The 19072-nt window shown below is 37.6% G+C and overlaps 1 protein-coding gene across 1 annotated transcript; it reads left to right on the top strand.

Annotated features, from left to right (window-relative positions):
- Positions 1-7124: 7124 nt before the first annotated feature.
- ncam3 (neural cell adhesion molecule 3) lies at positions 7125-15203 on the top strand (the record flags this gene model as incomplete). The annotated part of the gene is made up of 15 exons (XM_035526461.1): positions 7125-7200; positions 7461-7658; positions 7872-8036; positions 8262-8405; positions 8570-8687; positions 9156-9310; positions 10041-10174; positions 11165-11279; positions 11732-11899; positions 12049-12174; positions 12849-12976; positions 13110-13272; positions 14158-14359; positions 14794-14913; positions 15164-15203. Coding segments are annotated over 15 exons (2052 nt in total), but the record flags the coding sequence as incomplete, so codon positions are not given.
- Between the last annotated feature and the right edge of the window lie 3869 nt (positions 15204-19072).

Here is a 19072-nt window from a genome sequence, read left to right as displayed (position 1 = left end):
GTTAAATGTTTGTTTCTTGTAGCAGCTTGTTATATTTCTTAGGTTCTCCATTAAGTCACTTTTAAGTTATTCTTAAATTGCTAAGATTTTTTGGTTAATTGCATATAAAACACTGTCATTTTTTCTTATGAATGTCATTTGTCTGAAATGCTGAGATTTAGTTAACACCATTCGGGACTGTGAAAATCACTATATTACTGCACTCACAATTAACTAACTATATTAGAAACATTTCTTTATTAGGAATGTTTATTAGGACTTCAGCATCACAGGTTTATCGAGAATGGTCCACCTCCAGTAATACCTGCTCAGAAATGAACCTTTGGGCACAAATTGAGCAGTGGTTGAATGGGGTAGAGAGGGTCTGACATGGTGAATACCATGATGTACTATAGTCTGTATATTTATTTATCAGCATAGTCTAGTATTTTCCACATTTAATACAAATTCAAAATGCTATGAATTTGTTAGATCAAATTTGTTGGATCAAATGTGTATAAATGGGAGCAAAACTTCAATGTTGAGTTCTTTGGCTTACAAAAACAGCTCTATATATTGCTATATATAGACTGAGCTGTACTGTGGTTAATTGTTTTTACATTGCAGCACAGCAATTATACTATGCAGTGATTTGGAATCAGTCCATATGTAGGCAAGAGCCACAGCTCACGTAATCTTTGTTTTCTTCAGATACATGATCAAAGAGAAGGAGTGCCAGCGAGATGTTCTGAAACTCTGAAGAGCAGATCAAAGAGCAGATGCCAGAAAGCACTGCAAGGCGGTGGAATTCCACGAAGAATGGAGGCCCTGGTAGGGGAAGCAAAACAAAGCAAAAAGCTTCCCCCCTGGAAGTTTTTCCCATTGCTGAGCCCTAGACGTGCATGCTCCCCTTAATGAGAGAAAATGAGCGGGCCGATAATCACTGTGATATCAAAGCCCTCAATGGGTGGACTGTGTCCCTGGTGACCAGGCAGACCGCTGCACGAGATGGCGCAGAGGCCTTTGCAATCGATACACTATCGGTATGGAAGTGTCGGGACGGTCTGCCACGCCAACAGCCTGCAGGGCCGATAGCGTCAGAGGTGTGGTGGTGCCTTAGAGAAGCTGAAACAACACAGGGTCTCAATCTGGGTGGCAGGCCTGATTATAGGGTTCCCTGGCTGGCTGGGAGAGTGAGAGGGGTCTGCCTGGAGATTAAATTGTGTAGAAGGCAAAGATAAGCTGCAGTTAAAGTTAGCCTTGTGGAAGTAAGTGCGCTCCTGCTGGGATGAATAGAGAGACAAGATGGGTTTTACTGAAACCGTGTGTGTGTGCTCCAGCTGTGTGAGTGTTGGGCATTGCAGGTTAGAGTAAGAGTGGGTTGGTGGGTATTTGGATTTATTTAGTTCAGCATTGTGGATTGTTTTTGGTTACTGTTATGGCTTTTGACATAAAATGAACTGACAAATTTAATCTTCATTTAAAAGGTGAAATATTTTTTTATCATCTATTATCATGATTGCCAACAAGAAATTAAATAAACATTATTATGCCTACAGCATGTATAACACTGAATAAATGAACATACAAAGTTTCTTCAAAAATGAGCACGTATCAGGGAAATAGGCCTTCTAACACATTTTGATGATTAGCAACTTTGTAGATAATTGTTAGTACTTTTGTTATGTTCATACACAAAATGAAAATTTCTTTATTATTTACATTAAGTTTTATTTAATTATTTTTATTATTATTATTTTTTTTTTACATTAAATTTTAAGCCTTTTTCCCGTATAAATATTGTATAAAATCTAAAACAAGGCTTTTCCAAGCACAGCAGAGTTGGAAGTCATGACGTTGCTCCTGTAAAGAAAGAACTGCATAAATCTCATCTCTGTGGATAATCAGGAGAACAGAATGTGCGTTGTGATTTTAAGACAATCATCACTGTTGTGTGTCACCCTGGCTGTCCACCTCAATGTCATGTACATGGATGTGAAAAACAAGAGCCCAAGTGTTCGTTCAACTCCCAGTGGTGTCAACAGTTCCCAGTAGTACAATTTGCCACGGGATGAATGCCAGAGATCCTCTGTCCTTGTAGGTGTACAGTAAATAAAGGAGTAGCCAATGTGCCATCCAAAAGGTCACGTAGGTGAAACCAGGCACTTAAATTTTCTTTTACATGTATCGATTGTCTTTTGGGAATACTTTAGATTCTTTCACAGTAAAATGGTAGAATTCCTTTGAAAATGATAAATAGCTCCAACACTGTCATCTAAGTTGTACACAGAAAATGCATTGTGGTTTTCTCAGACCAAATATGGGTCAAAAGTTTTAAGTGAGTTTATTTGACTTTGAGAGTATAGATAAAGTTTAAAAAGTCTGTAGAAATAGAAAGCAACCAGAAAATCACATTTAGAAAGAGAAACATAATCCTCTATCCTTGTAAATGTACAGTAAATAAAGTAGTAGCATATTAAATGAGCAATACAGCAGAAGGAAAGTTAATAATAATAATAATAATAATAATAATAATAATAAATATATATATATATATATATATATATATATATATATATATATATATATATATATGGTAGCATTTTACTTGAATTACTTAATTTGGGACCAACTGGGTTTTCTCAGTTTACAGTAAGTAGGGTCCTAGTTTCCCAGATGTTCACAGTCAGGTGTGACTGAGACTGGCATTGGTTAGCTTTTGATGAATTTATCTATTTATTTACGCAACTTTCCTCTACCTATTTTTACTTTAAAGATCTAAATTGGGGGTCGGATGAATGCGTGGGTGGTGGGGGGCACTTCATGCATGACAGTTTTGACCCAAACAAAGACTGAAGTCACAGGGTTTTATTTCATACCCTAAATTAAACATATTATTACCACCCTGGAAAAGGTTCATTTTTGTATTTTGAGCTTGACAAAATAAGACACAAACAAATCATTCCACTAATAGATGTATTTTTTGTTGACTTTGACACTTGATTAGCTCACTTCTGAGTGAAAAAAAAACCGGAGAACTTCTGCTTTGCCCTCTTCTTCATTACTACAGTAGAATGGCTTGTGCGGATGTGCTGTGTAGAGGCAGGCAGCACTTCTCCTGGTTGGCCTTGTATAGTATGATAATGAAATTCCTTAAATGCACCTAGCACATTCCAACATGTCCGGCATTACATCACTGTTACATCATAGCGAGGCAAAGGAAGTGGGCAGCGTGTTTTAGAGTGACTTTGTAAAAGCAGGGGCTTGGTCAATATTGTTTGACCACAATTTCAGATGTCATTAAGAAAACGCAACTTGAGACCTGGGTAAACTAGACGTTGTGGAAACTGTCACCCCAAACCGGTTCAGGAGGAGGTTCAGTGGTGCAGGAGCTATGGTTACTTTCTCATGGCCAAACCAGAACCATTTTAGCTGATGTATTGCATCATAATGTATTGATGTTTTTTCTTCTCTTTTTTCACGAGTCTTAGAAATCAAGTTACTTTTGTTATACTGCATTTTTCCAGTGCCTGTGGTACCATTTCTACATTATTATATTTTCAAAACTGTTTCTTAAGTCTAGCAGATCCAGGCAGTGATTAGTCAATTTAAATTAGGCTCATTCATCCCATTTCACTTGATTTTTGATAATTATAGTAGCATTTGTAATATTTGTATGCCACTCAAAGGACAAGCCTGCTCCTGCATACTACCTAATCCCTAGTTGGTAAGGCTAACTGTTATTGTCACTGAGCAGACAGAGGAAGGAGGGGGCTGAAGTGAGCCCACTCCACACAAACATATATAGGAATAAAGAGCATTCAGAATCATTTAAGAAACTGATTAACTTTAATATATAGTAGCCAGATGAGTCCATATTAGGCAAAATGGTGTACAATTTGAAGATAATACCCTTTAAATTACCGAAAGAAGCACTTCTGTCAGATGAAGTCTGATATTACCATCCTTCTGTAATTAAGTGAATAAGTGTCTAATTTGATAAACATCATAAAGATCATTGATAGGTATGCAAATGTTTTTTTGAGCTGAACAAATGAGCTCAATGTTCCATGTGTAAATAGAAGAAATCCATAAGAGTCCTTGACATCCAATCTCTAAAATGTCTAATCCATAATGGCATATCAGGATTCAGACTGAGAGTGGAACATGATAAGCTATTTTTGTATATAATTTTGGATCTCTTCAGGCAAGCAATGAGTTATAGGCAACAAAGATAACAAAGATGCAGTACATTATCAAATTTACAAATGAAAGGTAGAGATGTTACAGTCTAGGTTAGCAAGTGAGTGACTCTATATCAAGCCATAATGAGTCAAGTCTATTCAAAAAGCAACTACACATCTGTTTTTATCTGAGCTGACCAGAAATATAGCAGATATGAACCACCATGTGATTTTCGTTTCAGAACTGTGGATACTTTTAAACATGATTTTTTTTTATTCCAAATGTGATTAGATATTATCTTGTTCAATGTCTTTTTTTTTTATTGGGTTGTGATAACATGGAAACATAATAGGATAGGTTACTTGATATTTGGAACAAGTAAAGTAATCAAGGCAGAATGTTTATCCTGATCACATTAATCCTACATAATAAATAGATGGGTAAAAAAAAACAGCCATTTAGATTTTTTTCCAGTTTTCTCAAATAAAAGAGAATAGTTAGTTGTACATAGTTACCTCACATAAGGGGCAACAGTCAAACCCAGACATCCAAACTGAGTGTTCAGATGACTATTACAAGGGATATTCATTTGTACAGCTGTGGATTTACTTTAGAACCAGAGAGTTTACCATACTGGGAGATTAATTCTATGACTGTGGAGTAGGGACAGCTAGCTCTTTCAGCTATAAGAGTATGTCATCTGCATATAAAGAACTACGGTGGTCTGTTTCTTCCACAGTCACCCTAGATATGCTTGTACTGGACCGAATGTATTCAACTAAAAGGTTCAATAATTAAAGCTAATAAAAAGGAAAGCAATCAGAATATATTACTGTCCTAAATGTTTCAATAAAATAAAACCTTATTTATAGAACAGTTCAATGTAGTAGCCTATTGTAGAAATAAACATTTGTAGACTAGATAATGCGGAGCATGGTATGTTGCCTCCTTAATGTGGGGGGAAAAAATGTAAAAGGAATTTTAACACAAAATCACTTAATTGTTAATTCATATGATTATTTATTATGAAATCATATTAATTTTTATGTAATTTAAACTGTTATTTTATCCATTAACAATTATTTAAAATGCACTGATGAATGAAATCACTATATTTTTGAAACCCTGTAGACAGTTTCGGGTCGCACGAGAATACAGAAAGCACAATAACGTATTGTATTTTGCACGCAACCAGTCGTGTCTTGTCCTTTGCCAGAGTAACAAGTGAAACAATTGGAAATGGTAAAAAAAAAATAGCGTGTCCTTTGTTTATTAAAATCCTATCCTGCCCCTTCGTACAGTTCGCGTCAGCATAAGCACTTATGCACGTGTGCACAGACGAATGTTCACGTATGCAGTACATGTGTTGAGTCTTCGTCTTATTGTCATTCTGTTGTGGAAGCGACGCACGGCGTTAGTAGAAGTGAATGCACACGCTATTGCACCACTAATAATAAAGTTACTAATACTACAACTACTGAAAAAATATATGATGGATTAGGATAGCAAATTAATAAAACGGGTTATGCCAGCAACATTTGTTTTCCAACTTGCTGTTGATTTAACTTCACATATTTTACACACGTGCGTGCGTTTGTTACACAAGCACCTATTTTTTTTTAGAAATAAATACCAAGAAGTATATGGAAAATATCAAGGAATCTATCCTGTGTAGTCTGCGTTCTATGTTCCTTCGGGGGATGAAAACTGCTTAATAAAATCTATGATGCTGCGATAAATCATCTTCTTCCATGAAGTCTCAAGTGACAGATAACCTCCTTCCATCCGGGGCTTGACAGAAGGAATGGAATGGCATTTGGCGCCTTTAAGGGTAGGGCGACTTTGCTATACCACTCGTCGACGGATAATTTAAATAAAATATCAGGAGGTGGGAGCATTGGTTCATGAAAAACAGCAAAGATTTTAGAGATAATGAGGTTCCTGTCTGTCTCTGTTCTGAGCGTCTGCACAGCATATAAATCATTCAAAGTGGTGGACCAAATCAGCTAAAACCGGATCTAGTTTTACACAGCAGGTGGTCATACTATTAACAATTGCGGAGAACTCTCGCAGCGATGGCTACATATCCGGTGATGCTGAAATTCTTTGGCGTCTTCTTCTTAAATATAAGATTAACAGGTAATTACTGGTCTCGAAAGTTTTTCCCTTATTTCAGTGATTTTTAAGCAGTTGGTGTTGTGTGTCTTCTTCCGTCAATAAATATAGACTCTTTATTTTCATAACAATAACATTAAATCTCGTGTTTTAATCTATTTGTTGTTAATTCTTAAGATAGCCCATAACTGCATGTTGTTGTTTTGTTTTTTTTTGGAGGCTCCACAGTGTTATTATGATAAAATATAAAAATAAATAAGGGAAAGGAAAATAATATAAATAATACAAATAGTAAATAATATAAGAAAAAGGAAGGTATGGAAGGAGAGAGAGAAGTAGAGTGATTCATTAAGTGCTGATCTTTACTAACTTTCTGTATAAAAATAAACATTTTCTCAACATAAAATTTATGAAATGCCTATTTTAAAAAACACTTCTTTAATTATTTAAAATATTCCATTTCTTCACGTAATATGGTTGACGAGTCTCACTGCAGATTTCTCTGTCTGTGAGGATATCTGTGGAAAAAAGGAATAATGAGTTTACAGGAAGAAATAGTAAGTGTAAAGTAAGCCCAGCTCTGTCAATAGCCCTTGACTCTTTTCCTGGTCGCTTGCATTTCATCTCCATTTAGGTTAGGGCTATTTTTGGCCTTCTGTACTATAACATTAATAATGGGGAGTCACACAGGCATAAGCATGATAGTAATTATTAAGGACACCCTTTTAGTAAGTATCTTTTAATGTATTTTTATATATTCTTTCACTCTTTCTTTCTTCCTAAAGAAGAAAACACCCATTTGATGTTTTAACAACCAATTAATAATAAATTGCTGTTTTCTTTTTACAGATGCTAAAGTAGACCTAATCACAAGTGAACCAGACATCAACATGGGAAGTGACCAGTTAATCTTGTGCAAAGGTTAGGGTGCTTTCATTTTTCTGGAAATACCTGTAATATCACACAGTAAAGAACTATTAGTGCATTTAACTGTGTCAAAAGCAGAATGTCTTGAATAAGAAATAAAATGCTCTGTGTGAGTTTTGTGTGTGTGTGTGTGTGTGTGTGTGTGTGTGTGTGTGTGTGTGTGTGTGTGTGTGTGTGTGTGTGTGTTTGTGTGTATAATACCAGCACTTCATGTTTTTGTATGTATTTCTTTTCATAATCCATGAATCCTGTAGCTGGAAAAGAGGCAGATATTCAGTGGCAGAAGGATGGGGAAGACATTGATGAGGAACGTCATGGAGTGGAGAAAATTGATGAAACGTCAAGTAAAGTGGTCTTAAAGAAGGTAACCCTGGAAGACAGTGGAACTTATAAATGCATTTGCCATTATGGCAATCACGAGGATGAAGCAACAGTGAACATCTTTGTCTATGGTAAGTAACTAAATAAATCTAAAATTTATATTGTTTGACAGATCTATTGTTAAAATAATAATACAGTTATATTCAGTCACATTATAACAGTCTCCCAGTGTTTTGCTATATTTCAAAGCCCTGTGTTGCTTCACACCATTAGACATGTACAATTGACTGTTAGCATGACAACCCTTCCCTGTGATTCATGTTTGCCATCTCTCTCCTCATCAGAAATGCCTAACTTTGGCAAGACAGAGACATACCATGAATTTTTATTGAACCAGGTGGCACGCATTCCTTGCATGGTCAGTGGGAAACCTGAGGTGGATATCAACTGGTATCGGCATGGTCGCCCTGTTAGCAATGGTAGGACCCTTTCTCTGGGCTCCTCATGTGGTACAGGGATGCCCCCCTCTTCCTGACTCTCCCTGTTGCCTGTAACCAGTTTTTCATCATGTTGAGGGACATTTCTGCCATTTGATTAGCTCATCTCTCAACAGTGTGCCGTTGCCTTTCAGTAAGCATTTGCAGTGTGTGTTCTAAGAGTCTGTGCTCAAGAATGGAAAAAAAGAAGCAAGGAGTAACGTTTATTGATGTTAATGCCCATTCTCTTCTCTGCAGGTGCTGGGCATCAAAAAGTGCTGCCAGATGGGACTCTGCAGATTGCAGACATACAGAAGGAGGATTCTGGAACCTACGTATGCGAGGGCAGAATCAGAGGACGGAAGATACTGAAGATGCTAAACATCTCCATCAGTGTAAATGGTGAGACGTGTGAACATTTACGGAAGATTACAGACCACTGTAGAACAGACCCCTGTAGAACAGACCCTTCAAAAACCCACTGATCATTTCAAGATTTGTAGGAAGACAAATATATGGAAAGGCTTGTTCTTCTAATTTTGCCTTAAACATTTTGGAACCTCTAGTTCCACCAACTGCCATAATTCGTAGAAAGAAGACAAATGTCTTTGCGGGACCCAATGCAAATGCCACGATCACCTGCTTGGTCACTGGGCTACCTGTTCCAAGCATTACCTGGGCAACGTAAGTACCTTAGCAGGGCAAGTTGATGCGTTTATCCTTGCAATTACAGAGCGTGTTCTAACTCCGGGCTGCCAAATTCTTGTCCTGTCCAGCACACCTTGATTTCACTGCTCTAACACACCAAACTTTTATTACATAAGTTTTAAATAACTGATGAGTTAAATCAGGTGTAACAGCTAAACTGTGCTAAGAATTGGGATAATTTGCCTAAATGATTCTGTTACATTGTAAATGGCATGGATAGCAATAACATGCACAGAACATGCAAGAAGCAAACACAGCTCAAGATTTATGTACTGCCTCTATGCAGCACCAATGTTCCATGTTGTCACAAAGTTCTTTCTGTTTGCTACCTGTTTGCTAACTATTGCTGCTTGGTCACCATTACAACTAATCCATTAGTATTAATTTATAAAGGGTTTATGCATTTGTGTAATTTTGTATATACTTGTGCATGTTCCTTCATAGGCCTCCCACCTCTGATTCTTCTCGCTACATATACAACTCAGACAAGAGTGAACTCATCATCCCAGCTGTGGTCAGAAGTGACTCTGGAAAATACGTCTGCATAGCTAGAAATAAAATTGGAGAGGATAGTGCCACTTTCGAGCTGGATGTCTCAGGTGATAAAGTTGTTGAGTATTGAATTACTGGAAATAGATTAACTTCGGAGGCATGTTCTAACCCCTGCCCCCTCATCTGACACATAGGTATCTCAGAGTGAGCTTTTACTAGTTTTTTAATGATTACCAGACGTATTACTTAGTTTCAAGTACTGAGATGTGACCTATTTTCATCAACATCAGTATGTTATTTATTTGTTTTTTTTGTTTGATTTTTTTGGAAACTAACAAATCACTTTTTCCTTGAGCACTGCTTTTTCCAGAACAGAAGAGGGCTCTCTTGTATAATGTTTACCGCAACAATAAACAGAATTTTATTTCGCTATTTCTCTGTGATATCACAGAGAATTTAGTGCAGTGTAAGCAACCACTTCCATTAAGAATTACCACAAAGGTTTTTCTCTTTTCATGGATTGAAGAAGATTATTTGCAGAAGCTTCTTTAAAAAAAATAATTTATTCCTCTGCAATCGAACCTCATATTGGTCAAAAAGTTCCTTAAAGGACTGCTTCTCTAAGGGTATATATATATGCTTATATATATATATATATATATATATATATATATATATATATATATATATATATATATATATATATATATGAAAACCTTGTCACTGCCAAACCATATAAACAGGGTTTGTCTAGAGGAATCATAAAGCCCTTCCTTGCTCCACTTTTGTTACCTGCAGTGCATTAACTGTGGTTTGGGGATTGCTGATTGTTCTCAGAAATCCCGCTGGTGACCCTGAGCCAGAACACGATGATAGTGCAGCTCGGAGAGTCTGTGCTCGTCTCATGCAATGCCACTGGACACCCTGTGCCCACCGTCAGCTGGAGGAGGAAGGGCAACAACAGTTCCATGGTAGGAGACAGTGCAGGAGCAAAAAGAATGGATTGGCAGTTGTGTGCAGCTTTTTCGGTGGTTATCACCGGCGATCTTTATATAGGCAGAGGTAGGCCATCATCTAGGGTCCCAATGAACCAAAGGACAAATACCAATGAGATTTATATGTTGACGTTAAATAACTTGTTCTTAAATAAATATGAACACATTGTTTAGAATGCTTCTTGTCTGCTAATGTTGCAACTACATTTGGTAATCTTATTGTAGCACCACCTCTGGTCGTGATTGTAAAGATATGTTTTTACATAATTATGCCACTGTGTGAATGCAGACTTGTGCAAGCAAGTAAACAAGCAACAGCTGCAGTGTAGATAGGATGTGGTTCAGTTATCTGAGTTGAGAAGAGAAATGTAAAAAAACAGGAAAGCCAAAAATTTGTCACTGCACTCCTGAAAGTAACTAGCAATTTCATATACAGGTTCTGCAGACGGTATATAATGATAGCACTAATGTCGTATTAGTGATGAGTATTCAGCTGAACAGTAAGAGCCAGCTCTTTTGGCTGTGGCGCTTTTGGCTTTTCATTTACTTGCCATTCGGTTACACCACCACTATTTCAAATATATGTGCCCACTCCTGTCTTTAATGTCCCTAAACCATTAAGTCCAACCCTAGGAATCATGATAAACTTAAGCTTAAAGGGTTTCTGTTTGAAGGTCCTGGTCTTTGCCATGCCACTTCTCTTGGCAGGTCACCTTAAGCATGGCTTTGGGATTGGGGTGTTTTTTTTGGTGAGCATGTCCTGTTACTATGTTTTTGTAAGCGCTTATGCATATTATGGCTGTCTTTAAATGAAGACTGAATATTTGCTTCTTTTCACTGAGTCAAAAGCACTTCAGTAAGGTGCTTTAGAGAAGGGCATCTGCCGAATGCTGTAAACGTACATGCTCCCTTTTGATCTCTCTCTCTCTCGTGTGCATACGCGCATAGCTCTCTTCTGTTCAGCAGAGGATAGAGGGATCACAGCTCTTCATTGAGAACGTGGTGCCCTCTGATGGTGGTGTGTATTCCTGCGAAGCTGGCACCGAGGCTGCCCACACCACAGAGGACTTCAGTCTCATAAGTAAGAGCTGGTCCTCGTTGTCTTTAGAATAACTTTTGTGATAACCAATGTCCTAACACTTACACGTTTAGATTTCTTATTCCTTATATACGTTGTGTCTTACAGCTTACATTCATATTGAACAGGATTTTAGTTTTCAAATTATAGAAATTGTTTTGTGGACATATTTCTTAGTCATATTGATAGTCATATGATCTATTGTCAGTAATGACACTTGCCTATGCTTTTCTTATTTGCTCATTGAAATCTAACTGTTCGTTTTTCATTAATGGCAAAAGGTAACAGGCTAGAAATATATCAGGAATTTCACAGACATATAGCATGACATTTGCACTTTAAATATAATAGCCTCTTGACATACCCAGTGACTTTCAACGTGCGCATAATGTCATTCACATAGGGCAATACCATTTTTCACGAATTGACACAGCTCCGTTGGTCCCCATCTCCAGCGTCGCCGGCAGTCCCATCATTGTTTAGTGTGTCACCTGGGCCAATGTCAGCCCACATCACTCTGAACGCCACCATACCAGACGGAGGCTCTCCCCTCACGAAATACGTCCTGCAGTGGAAGAAACAACCACAGGATAACTGGAGCGAAGCCACTGTTCCTCCATCCAGTAATAGAGTGCTCAGCTCATAACATTCAGAAACAGAGGATGATTTTTTGAGAATAGCTTTGGTTCAGGACCCACTATTAAACAGATAATGATAAAGAAATAAGGTTTATAGATGGAGAGATTTTTATGTACTATGTTTGAATATGTAGGTGTCCTAGTGGTCGGGTTTCTGGCTCCATACACCGAATACTTTGTCCGCTTTGCCGCCCAAAACGATCACTTCCTTGGGGGCTTTTCAGCTGAGCAAAAGATCCGTACTCAGGCCAAACGTGAGTGTCACCAAAACTCCATCCTCTCTTCCTCTCATTCCATCAAGCCTGCTAACACTTGGCTTTAGGGTCAGGTGGAGTTACTTCCTTATTCCAAAAAAAATCACTGAAATAATATTTCACTATTTCAGAAGATTTTTTGTTGAATGCACTGATTTTATGTACTTATCATGCTTACATGTACCATTGCTCATGCCCTCTGTTCATAATTTGCTTCTGCTATCCATCACCCATGACCTTGACTTCATCCACCTGCTGATGACCTTTCACCCTGAACTGTGACCTGCTTCTGATGATGCCACTCGTTTATGCCACCACTGCAGATGGTAAATCAGTAGGCCTGTCAAGAATGAATTAAATAGACCTGATAGACTGCATATTGGGTGGTTGTAAACCACTGTTAGGTTGTAAAATTCAATGCATAGTTTGTCTTTAACTGTACTGCAAATCCTCAGGTTTGTAAAATTAGCATTTATGTGTATTATTTATGTTATTTATGTTATATCTGTTATTTATGTGTGATAACATGTATGTTATTTGTGTGTGAAGCAACTATTACTAGGGGACCATTTATTGTTAAGCACAATTTACTCCTTCATTTGGTGAGTATGTGTACCCACTGAAGCCTTGTTGACATCAATTAATTATTCATTGTCTTCTCCTTGTTTTTCTCTCTGTAGGGGAGCCAGACCATCCCGTATTGTCTCTTGGTGCGATTGTGATAGAGGGAAACTCTTTCTTCATCCCCTTTAAACAGCTGGATGATGGAGGCTCTCCTATTATGCACTATGTTGTGCGGTACAAAATGGTTAGTCTGAAATCTAAGCCATTTCTGACCCCATTATTCGATCTGTATATCTGTTGGGTTTGGGGGTTTTTTGCCTAAAACAAATATTTCTGCTTCTCAAGGAGACTGGCTGATCTGTGTCTCACTTTGGCAGGACAAGGAGGGGGAGGATTGGAGAGAAAAGCACATACCTGCAAACTCCACCCAGGTTCATCTTCCTCAGCTCCAGCAAGGCACAAACTACCTGATTGAGGTGTTGGCTGTTAACTCCAATGGCTTCTCCAGTCCTGCCAAGTTAAACTTTTCCATGCCGCAGGGTAAGTGTAAAAGTTGGTGCCAGGCCAAGGCCCCCTCCGGCCACCGGAGGGAAGCCTCGAGTCAGGCACACTACTAATCAGGCTTAACACCCAACAGCTGGGCTAGACCTCGTATACGCCCAGTGACCCAGTCATTCAGCGATGGGTTTTTGCCAAAGTTCTGAGCCAACCTCCTAGCTGGTAGCTTCAGGTATTGAGGTCTGTGAGCCCTCGTGCTACACCTCACTTCTTGTCAGCAAGGGTGTTTGTGTTTTTACACGTCCCCTCCCCTCTCCAGTTTTCCCTCTCGAGTTTGTCTCTCTCCCGAGGCTCCCCTTAGCCATTCAAGTTCCTCCCTGTTTTCTGGTTTTGTTTGGGAAGTTTTAATTTGGTTTTCCCCAGTGCATCGGGGTTGCCATTTCTTCCCATGGCGTCCTTTGTTCTCCCTTTTTCCACGCTTGGTGTGGTGGTTAGTTTTTTTTTCCTTTTGTTTTGCCTGATGCAAGATCTAACTGTTCTGCACATAGGCCAACCATTGTTAGAGTGTGGTTGCTCACCCAGTAGGCTGTTGGTGTCATCAGCTTGCTGACTTGGGTTCAAGCCCAACTAACAGTAAGATTCACTAGAGCATGGCAGCCATGAACACCTGTCCACTAATAACCTTCTTACTTTCATTAAAGTCATTTTGGATGGGTATACTTCACAAGAAGACAAGCTGGTCATTAGCGGATAAAAGCTAACCCATCTTCACTGCCTTTAATTTTAAAGGCTGTCATTGATGTCATTGATGCTCATTGATGCTCAGTCTTACTCCGTTAACTGTCCGATGGTTGATTGTCTGACCATTGCATGGGCACCAAGTAAACATTTAGATGTACTTCTGTTATACCCTTTACTCTACTGCAGTTGCAAGCAAAGCTGTCTTGGGCAAAGCAGGTGTGGTGGGCATTGTCATGGTCATCTTCCTGGTGCTATTGCTATCGGTGGATGCCTTCTGTTGCTATAGAAATCATTGCGGCCTGCTCAAATTCCTCAGTAGGAATTTATTTGTCATCGAGATGCCTGTGTCTAAGAGTCTGGAGGAAGGAGTAGTCAACAATGCTGCTGTGTAAGTGATTTTCTTTCTTTCATTCTGATTAAATTCAAAAAGCCATATAGAGCATGTATATCATTTTGTATCACAGTAGGGTAAAGTCATTTATCTTAGTTAATTAGGTCCTTAAAAAACTCTGTCACAGGTCTGTTTTAATACAAAGTGCTCTAACATTGTATTGTACCATGAAATTATAATCAGTTTGACTAAAAAAATACATGCTACTGTTTCTCCCTACCACAAAGGGCCTGTTAGTTTCTTTGGATAAGGAATGGCATACACTAATCAAATTCCACAGAAAAGTGGGTTTGACTAAGGGCTTTGTCATGAGGTACAGGTGATCTGTGATCCTAATGTGGCTAAGTGTGTGTGTGTGTGTGTGTGTATGTGTATGTATGTATGTATGTATGTATGTATGTATGTATGTATATGTATATCCTTTGATTCAGAGACATGAATGGGCTAGAGAATCCGTGCAGTAGCGTCCCAAAACTACATGCCCAAAATGGGTTGGCAAGTGGTGTGAGGTCAGAGATCACATGTGACAGAGCACCCCTCACCAAATTTGAGTAGGTGTACTTTTCAGAGGAGCGGACACTGGGGAAAAAATAGTGAGCCACAGAAAATGACAATTGGGCTGTCAAGAAGGCATAGTCTGAAACACATTTCTTCACTTCTAGGGGTTAGCAACTTCCTCAGCCATTTTTTGACCAGCATCTTAGTTACGATGACATGTCTTGACTTTAATATATCAAAATGAAGTATATAGGAACCACAGTCTAAACAAACATAATAGGTTGGGGGTTTTTTTGTCTCCAGGAAACCACCAGCCAGTGCTAACACACCTGCTGAAGCATGAAAAGTTTTTTTTTTGAAGAGACCAACAGAAGAAGGTTCCATGAACAAGATTCTTGAAAGCTAATGCAATAGTGTAGCTCAAAATGAAGCATGTTTGTGTAATAGCAAGACAACTTGTGACAAACAGCTGAATTGTTAACCTGTGGGTGATGGATGTATGCAGTGCTACACCCTGAAATACAAACAGTTTATATGGATGAGTAAGGTACATATATGCCATACAGCAAGTTAAGTTGAATTTTACAGTACCTTCTCAACATGGGAAATTAGTATGGTAATTTGGTAGATTTTTTTAAAAAGTTGTTTTCAGAATAGCTATTTAATAATTGCTTTAGTATTTAATGTTTCATACTGCATAATGGAGCTTAATGTGTTTTTGGTCCTATTGCAAGTATTTTTAACAGAAAAATTCCCAGTGTTGATATTTTAGTGTTCATTTCTATCAAGCTGGACTTAACGGAGCACTGCAGGTGTTAACACCAGGCAATCTGATGTGTATAAGCCAAGCATTACATTGTTTTACTGTGATATGCTGTACATATTGCACCTAGAGTTTAAGTATAATGGTTAGTACAATGGTCAGCATAATGTAATGTGGGTGCATATTATTTTAAACAACAAGCCAACAATGCTTTTTTGTGCTAATTTATTGTACATTAAATATTTCTTTTCTGCAGTTATTGTATGCCTTTAAATAGTTTATTTTGGCTGATGACACTGTTGCTAGCAAATTGACTTAGGTGTACAAATGAATGTACAAATATACTTGTATAATATAATAAGTCTCAGACACTGTATTCAGGCATTGTATATTTTCATAAAGATTTTACTTGTTTACATACTGTAATATATGTTTTAAGAAAACATTGTAATCTGTGTGAAATGTTTTTTTATGGTGTCACTTTAATCAGAACATGTTACTTTTTAACTTAGAAACCCATAAGAAACCCATTATTATTATCATTATTGTTGTTGTTGTTGTTAATCATGATCATAATAATTCCTGAAAACCTATTATCTACAAGGACCAGTTTCAAAAGTAATCAAGTCTAAGACTTCTCTGTTTCACATCTTTAAGATTGTTGTACTTTAGCTCATGTTGTATTTTAAGCTATTCTGGTTCTGGTGCTGCAGTGTTATCTGTTTTGACAGTACTGTAGATTGTGATGTCCTCTGTACTGGTGCACAGATCTGCAAAATGGGGTTATAAAAAAGCTCAATACAACTTATGTTTTATACTGTTTTCATCATGCAGGTGTTTATGACTTTATCAGGTGGCAAAAAAAGGGAGCAACATGGCCTAGATGTCACAGTACTGGCAACAAAGGATGTATTCAACTTCAGATAAGGAAAGGTACCAGGTGATAAATGTAGGAAGGAGTATCAGGAGCCTAACATTACTTGTGAGTTATGTAGGTCTGCAGGGCCCAGGCATGACTACAGCCTGGGAGGGCTCTCTGCTTTTGACTCCATTACAGTGATCTCAAAAAAGGTCTGTGTGTAATCCTTTGCACTGAGATCTCAAACATCTGTTGGAGTAACCATCAAAATGACAGCCAGCCAAACCACCACATCCCCATGAAGAATTTTCAGTTAAACCACTCTGGGGTTTTCCTTTCAGGAAAAGGCACACTCTATACTCTTTTTTCAGTGATATATCAATTAAACTCTTTATCAGCGATATATCAAAACGTTATGTTCAAGTTACTGACCCATTTATCACAAAAAACAGGATGACTGCAACAATGGCTCCAAGTAAGAGTATTAATAATAACAAACTGCAAACAACCAGGTTCTTTGAAGATGAAGAGGGAAGATACCTAAATGATGAAGGCAAAACAAAGTATTCAAATACCCAGAAAGCACTGGTGCTATATGATCTTTTTTTGTTTTCTTTTTTAGGTTTTATTAGTATGCATTCTTTCTTGGTTTTACCTGACAGTCTTACAGAACCACTGTGTATTTCTGTGACCAAAGGGCATTTTCAGGCAAACAGAAGTACTGTCCACTGTCCTGAGGACTGACTGCCGGGATGATGTTATTACAACCCCAAACTATCAGAGGCATATTGGCTCCATTCATTCTAAACCCAATTTCCACTGGTGGGTTAGCATTCCTCTCGTAGCTCAGAATCAGAATCAGTGAATTCCCATGCTGCAGAACTGTTCGTGGATGAGCTGCAAGAGAAACCTTTTCAGAAATAAACATACGCTATTGTCTCAAAACTGGAAAGCAATGTGCACATTTTGTATAATTGGATATTATAGAGTTGTAGTGTAGTTGTTCAGCAACATTTTTTATATATCATCTCCAAAGTCATGGTTTACAGCGATATTAGTAGCACGCTTCATCAAAACAATGTTAATGTTGTTTACAATAATTGAAACATAAGGTAAAGCTAGCATACATCAACTGCCCTTGCTTCCCTGCTAGCGATATGTTAATTTTGGGGTGAAACATTCATTTAACGAAACATGAAACTAAACATAATGTGCATAAAAAGTTCATAGATCTCACATCCAGTTAAATTTAAGATGACTTCTAACTTTTCTTGGAACCCAGGCTACATGAATCATTGAAATAGTCACTAAGAATGGTGGCCTTTCTTTTCACCAGAATGACTGGAACTCTTTAACCAGACTTTTTTAATCTGTCACAGTGTACAGTTCTCTGTTCTGCACATCATGTTCACATGGTCTCCTTAGATGAAGCCTTTTTCGTACTACAGGTCACTGTTACTCTAAAGGATGGAACTAATAATAGTTATAATCAGTAACAAATTAGTCAAGAAGCTTTTGAAAATCATCATTCCTGCTCTGGCTTGCAGGGGCTTTTGCTTCCTAACTATGCATTTTATGTCTCAAATATATAATTTGACAGTATAGTCTCAGAATTGTACACATTCAGGTATGTAACAGAATAATCAAACATGTTGCATTTACCTGCTACTTTCAAACATATTCCTCTTCGGTATTATAATAATGCACTTTGCATTATTCTTGCTCATTTCAAAGCCAATTTTTTTTTTGCCCATGTCAGACACATTATGTAGACTCTGAGTGCAGCTCAGGGTTATGTGCAGCTCTGAGTGCAGCTCAGGGTTAATTATTACTACACATCCCTGTTCATTCAGTCAGTATAATGTGATGTTTAAGGATCAAAACCCAAGCAAATGATATACAAAGATTGCATATTGCATGCAAAATTGCATACAAAGTTTATTGGCTCCTGACCTCTCAATGTACACATCAAAAATTAAGAGTAGTCATAATATGGACTAATCTAAATTTTAAACTGTAAATGACCCATTTATAATTCTATAATGGATGGTTAGTTTTAAATATAAAAACTTTTTTTTTTTTCAGATCATAAAAGGAACTAAATGTGCACTCACTAAATCTGTGGTGGTTGAGATACACTCCATAAAACCAAAGACTATAAAATGAATCTAAAATTAAAACTCATGTCATGGAAAACTGAATAAATATCAAATAACCAAGCAGATATATCCACTTTAAAAGCATTTTATATTATAGAAGCATGCATCTCTGTAGTTACACTTGCAAAAAAGAACTCAGTTTAGGATTTTGCAATGCTAGAAAAGTAGGACATTATTGTGCCATTTTGGAAAAAAAAATAGCTTGCAATTGGATGAATAGTTTATGGGGTAAAAAATAAAATTGTTGCACTGTTATGGTGGCTTACTTTAACATATTTTACAATATCTTATTTCTTTGGCCTTTTTTTTACTTCTTTCAATTTTCTTTGACCTATTGAAATATACACTTGCTTCAAAAACAAGGACATATCGATGACTCGATATGACTCATATCGAGGACATTAGACAAATAACAAACTTACACAGTAAAG

The sequence above is a fragment of the Electrophorus electricus genome, chromosome 5 (genome assembly GCF_013358815.1).
Source record: "Electrophorus electricus isolate fEleEle1 chromosome 5, fEleEle1.pri, whole genome shotgun sequence".
Classification (NCBI taxonomy): domain Eukaryota; kingdom Metazoa; phylum Chordata; class Actinopteri; order Gymnotiformes; family Gymnotidae; genus Electrophorus; species Electrophorus electricus.
This window is presented reverse-complemented; position numbering and strand designations above follow the sequence as displayed.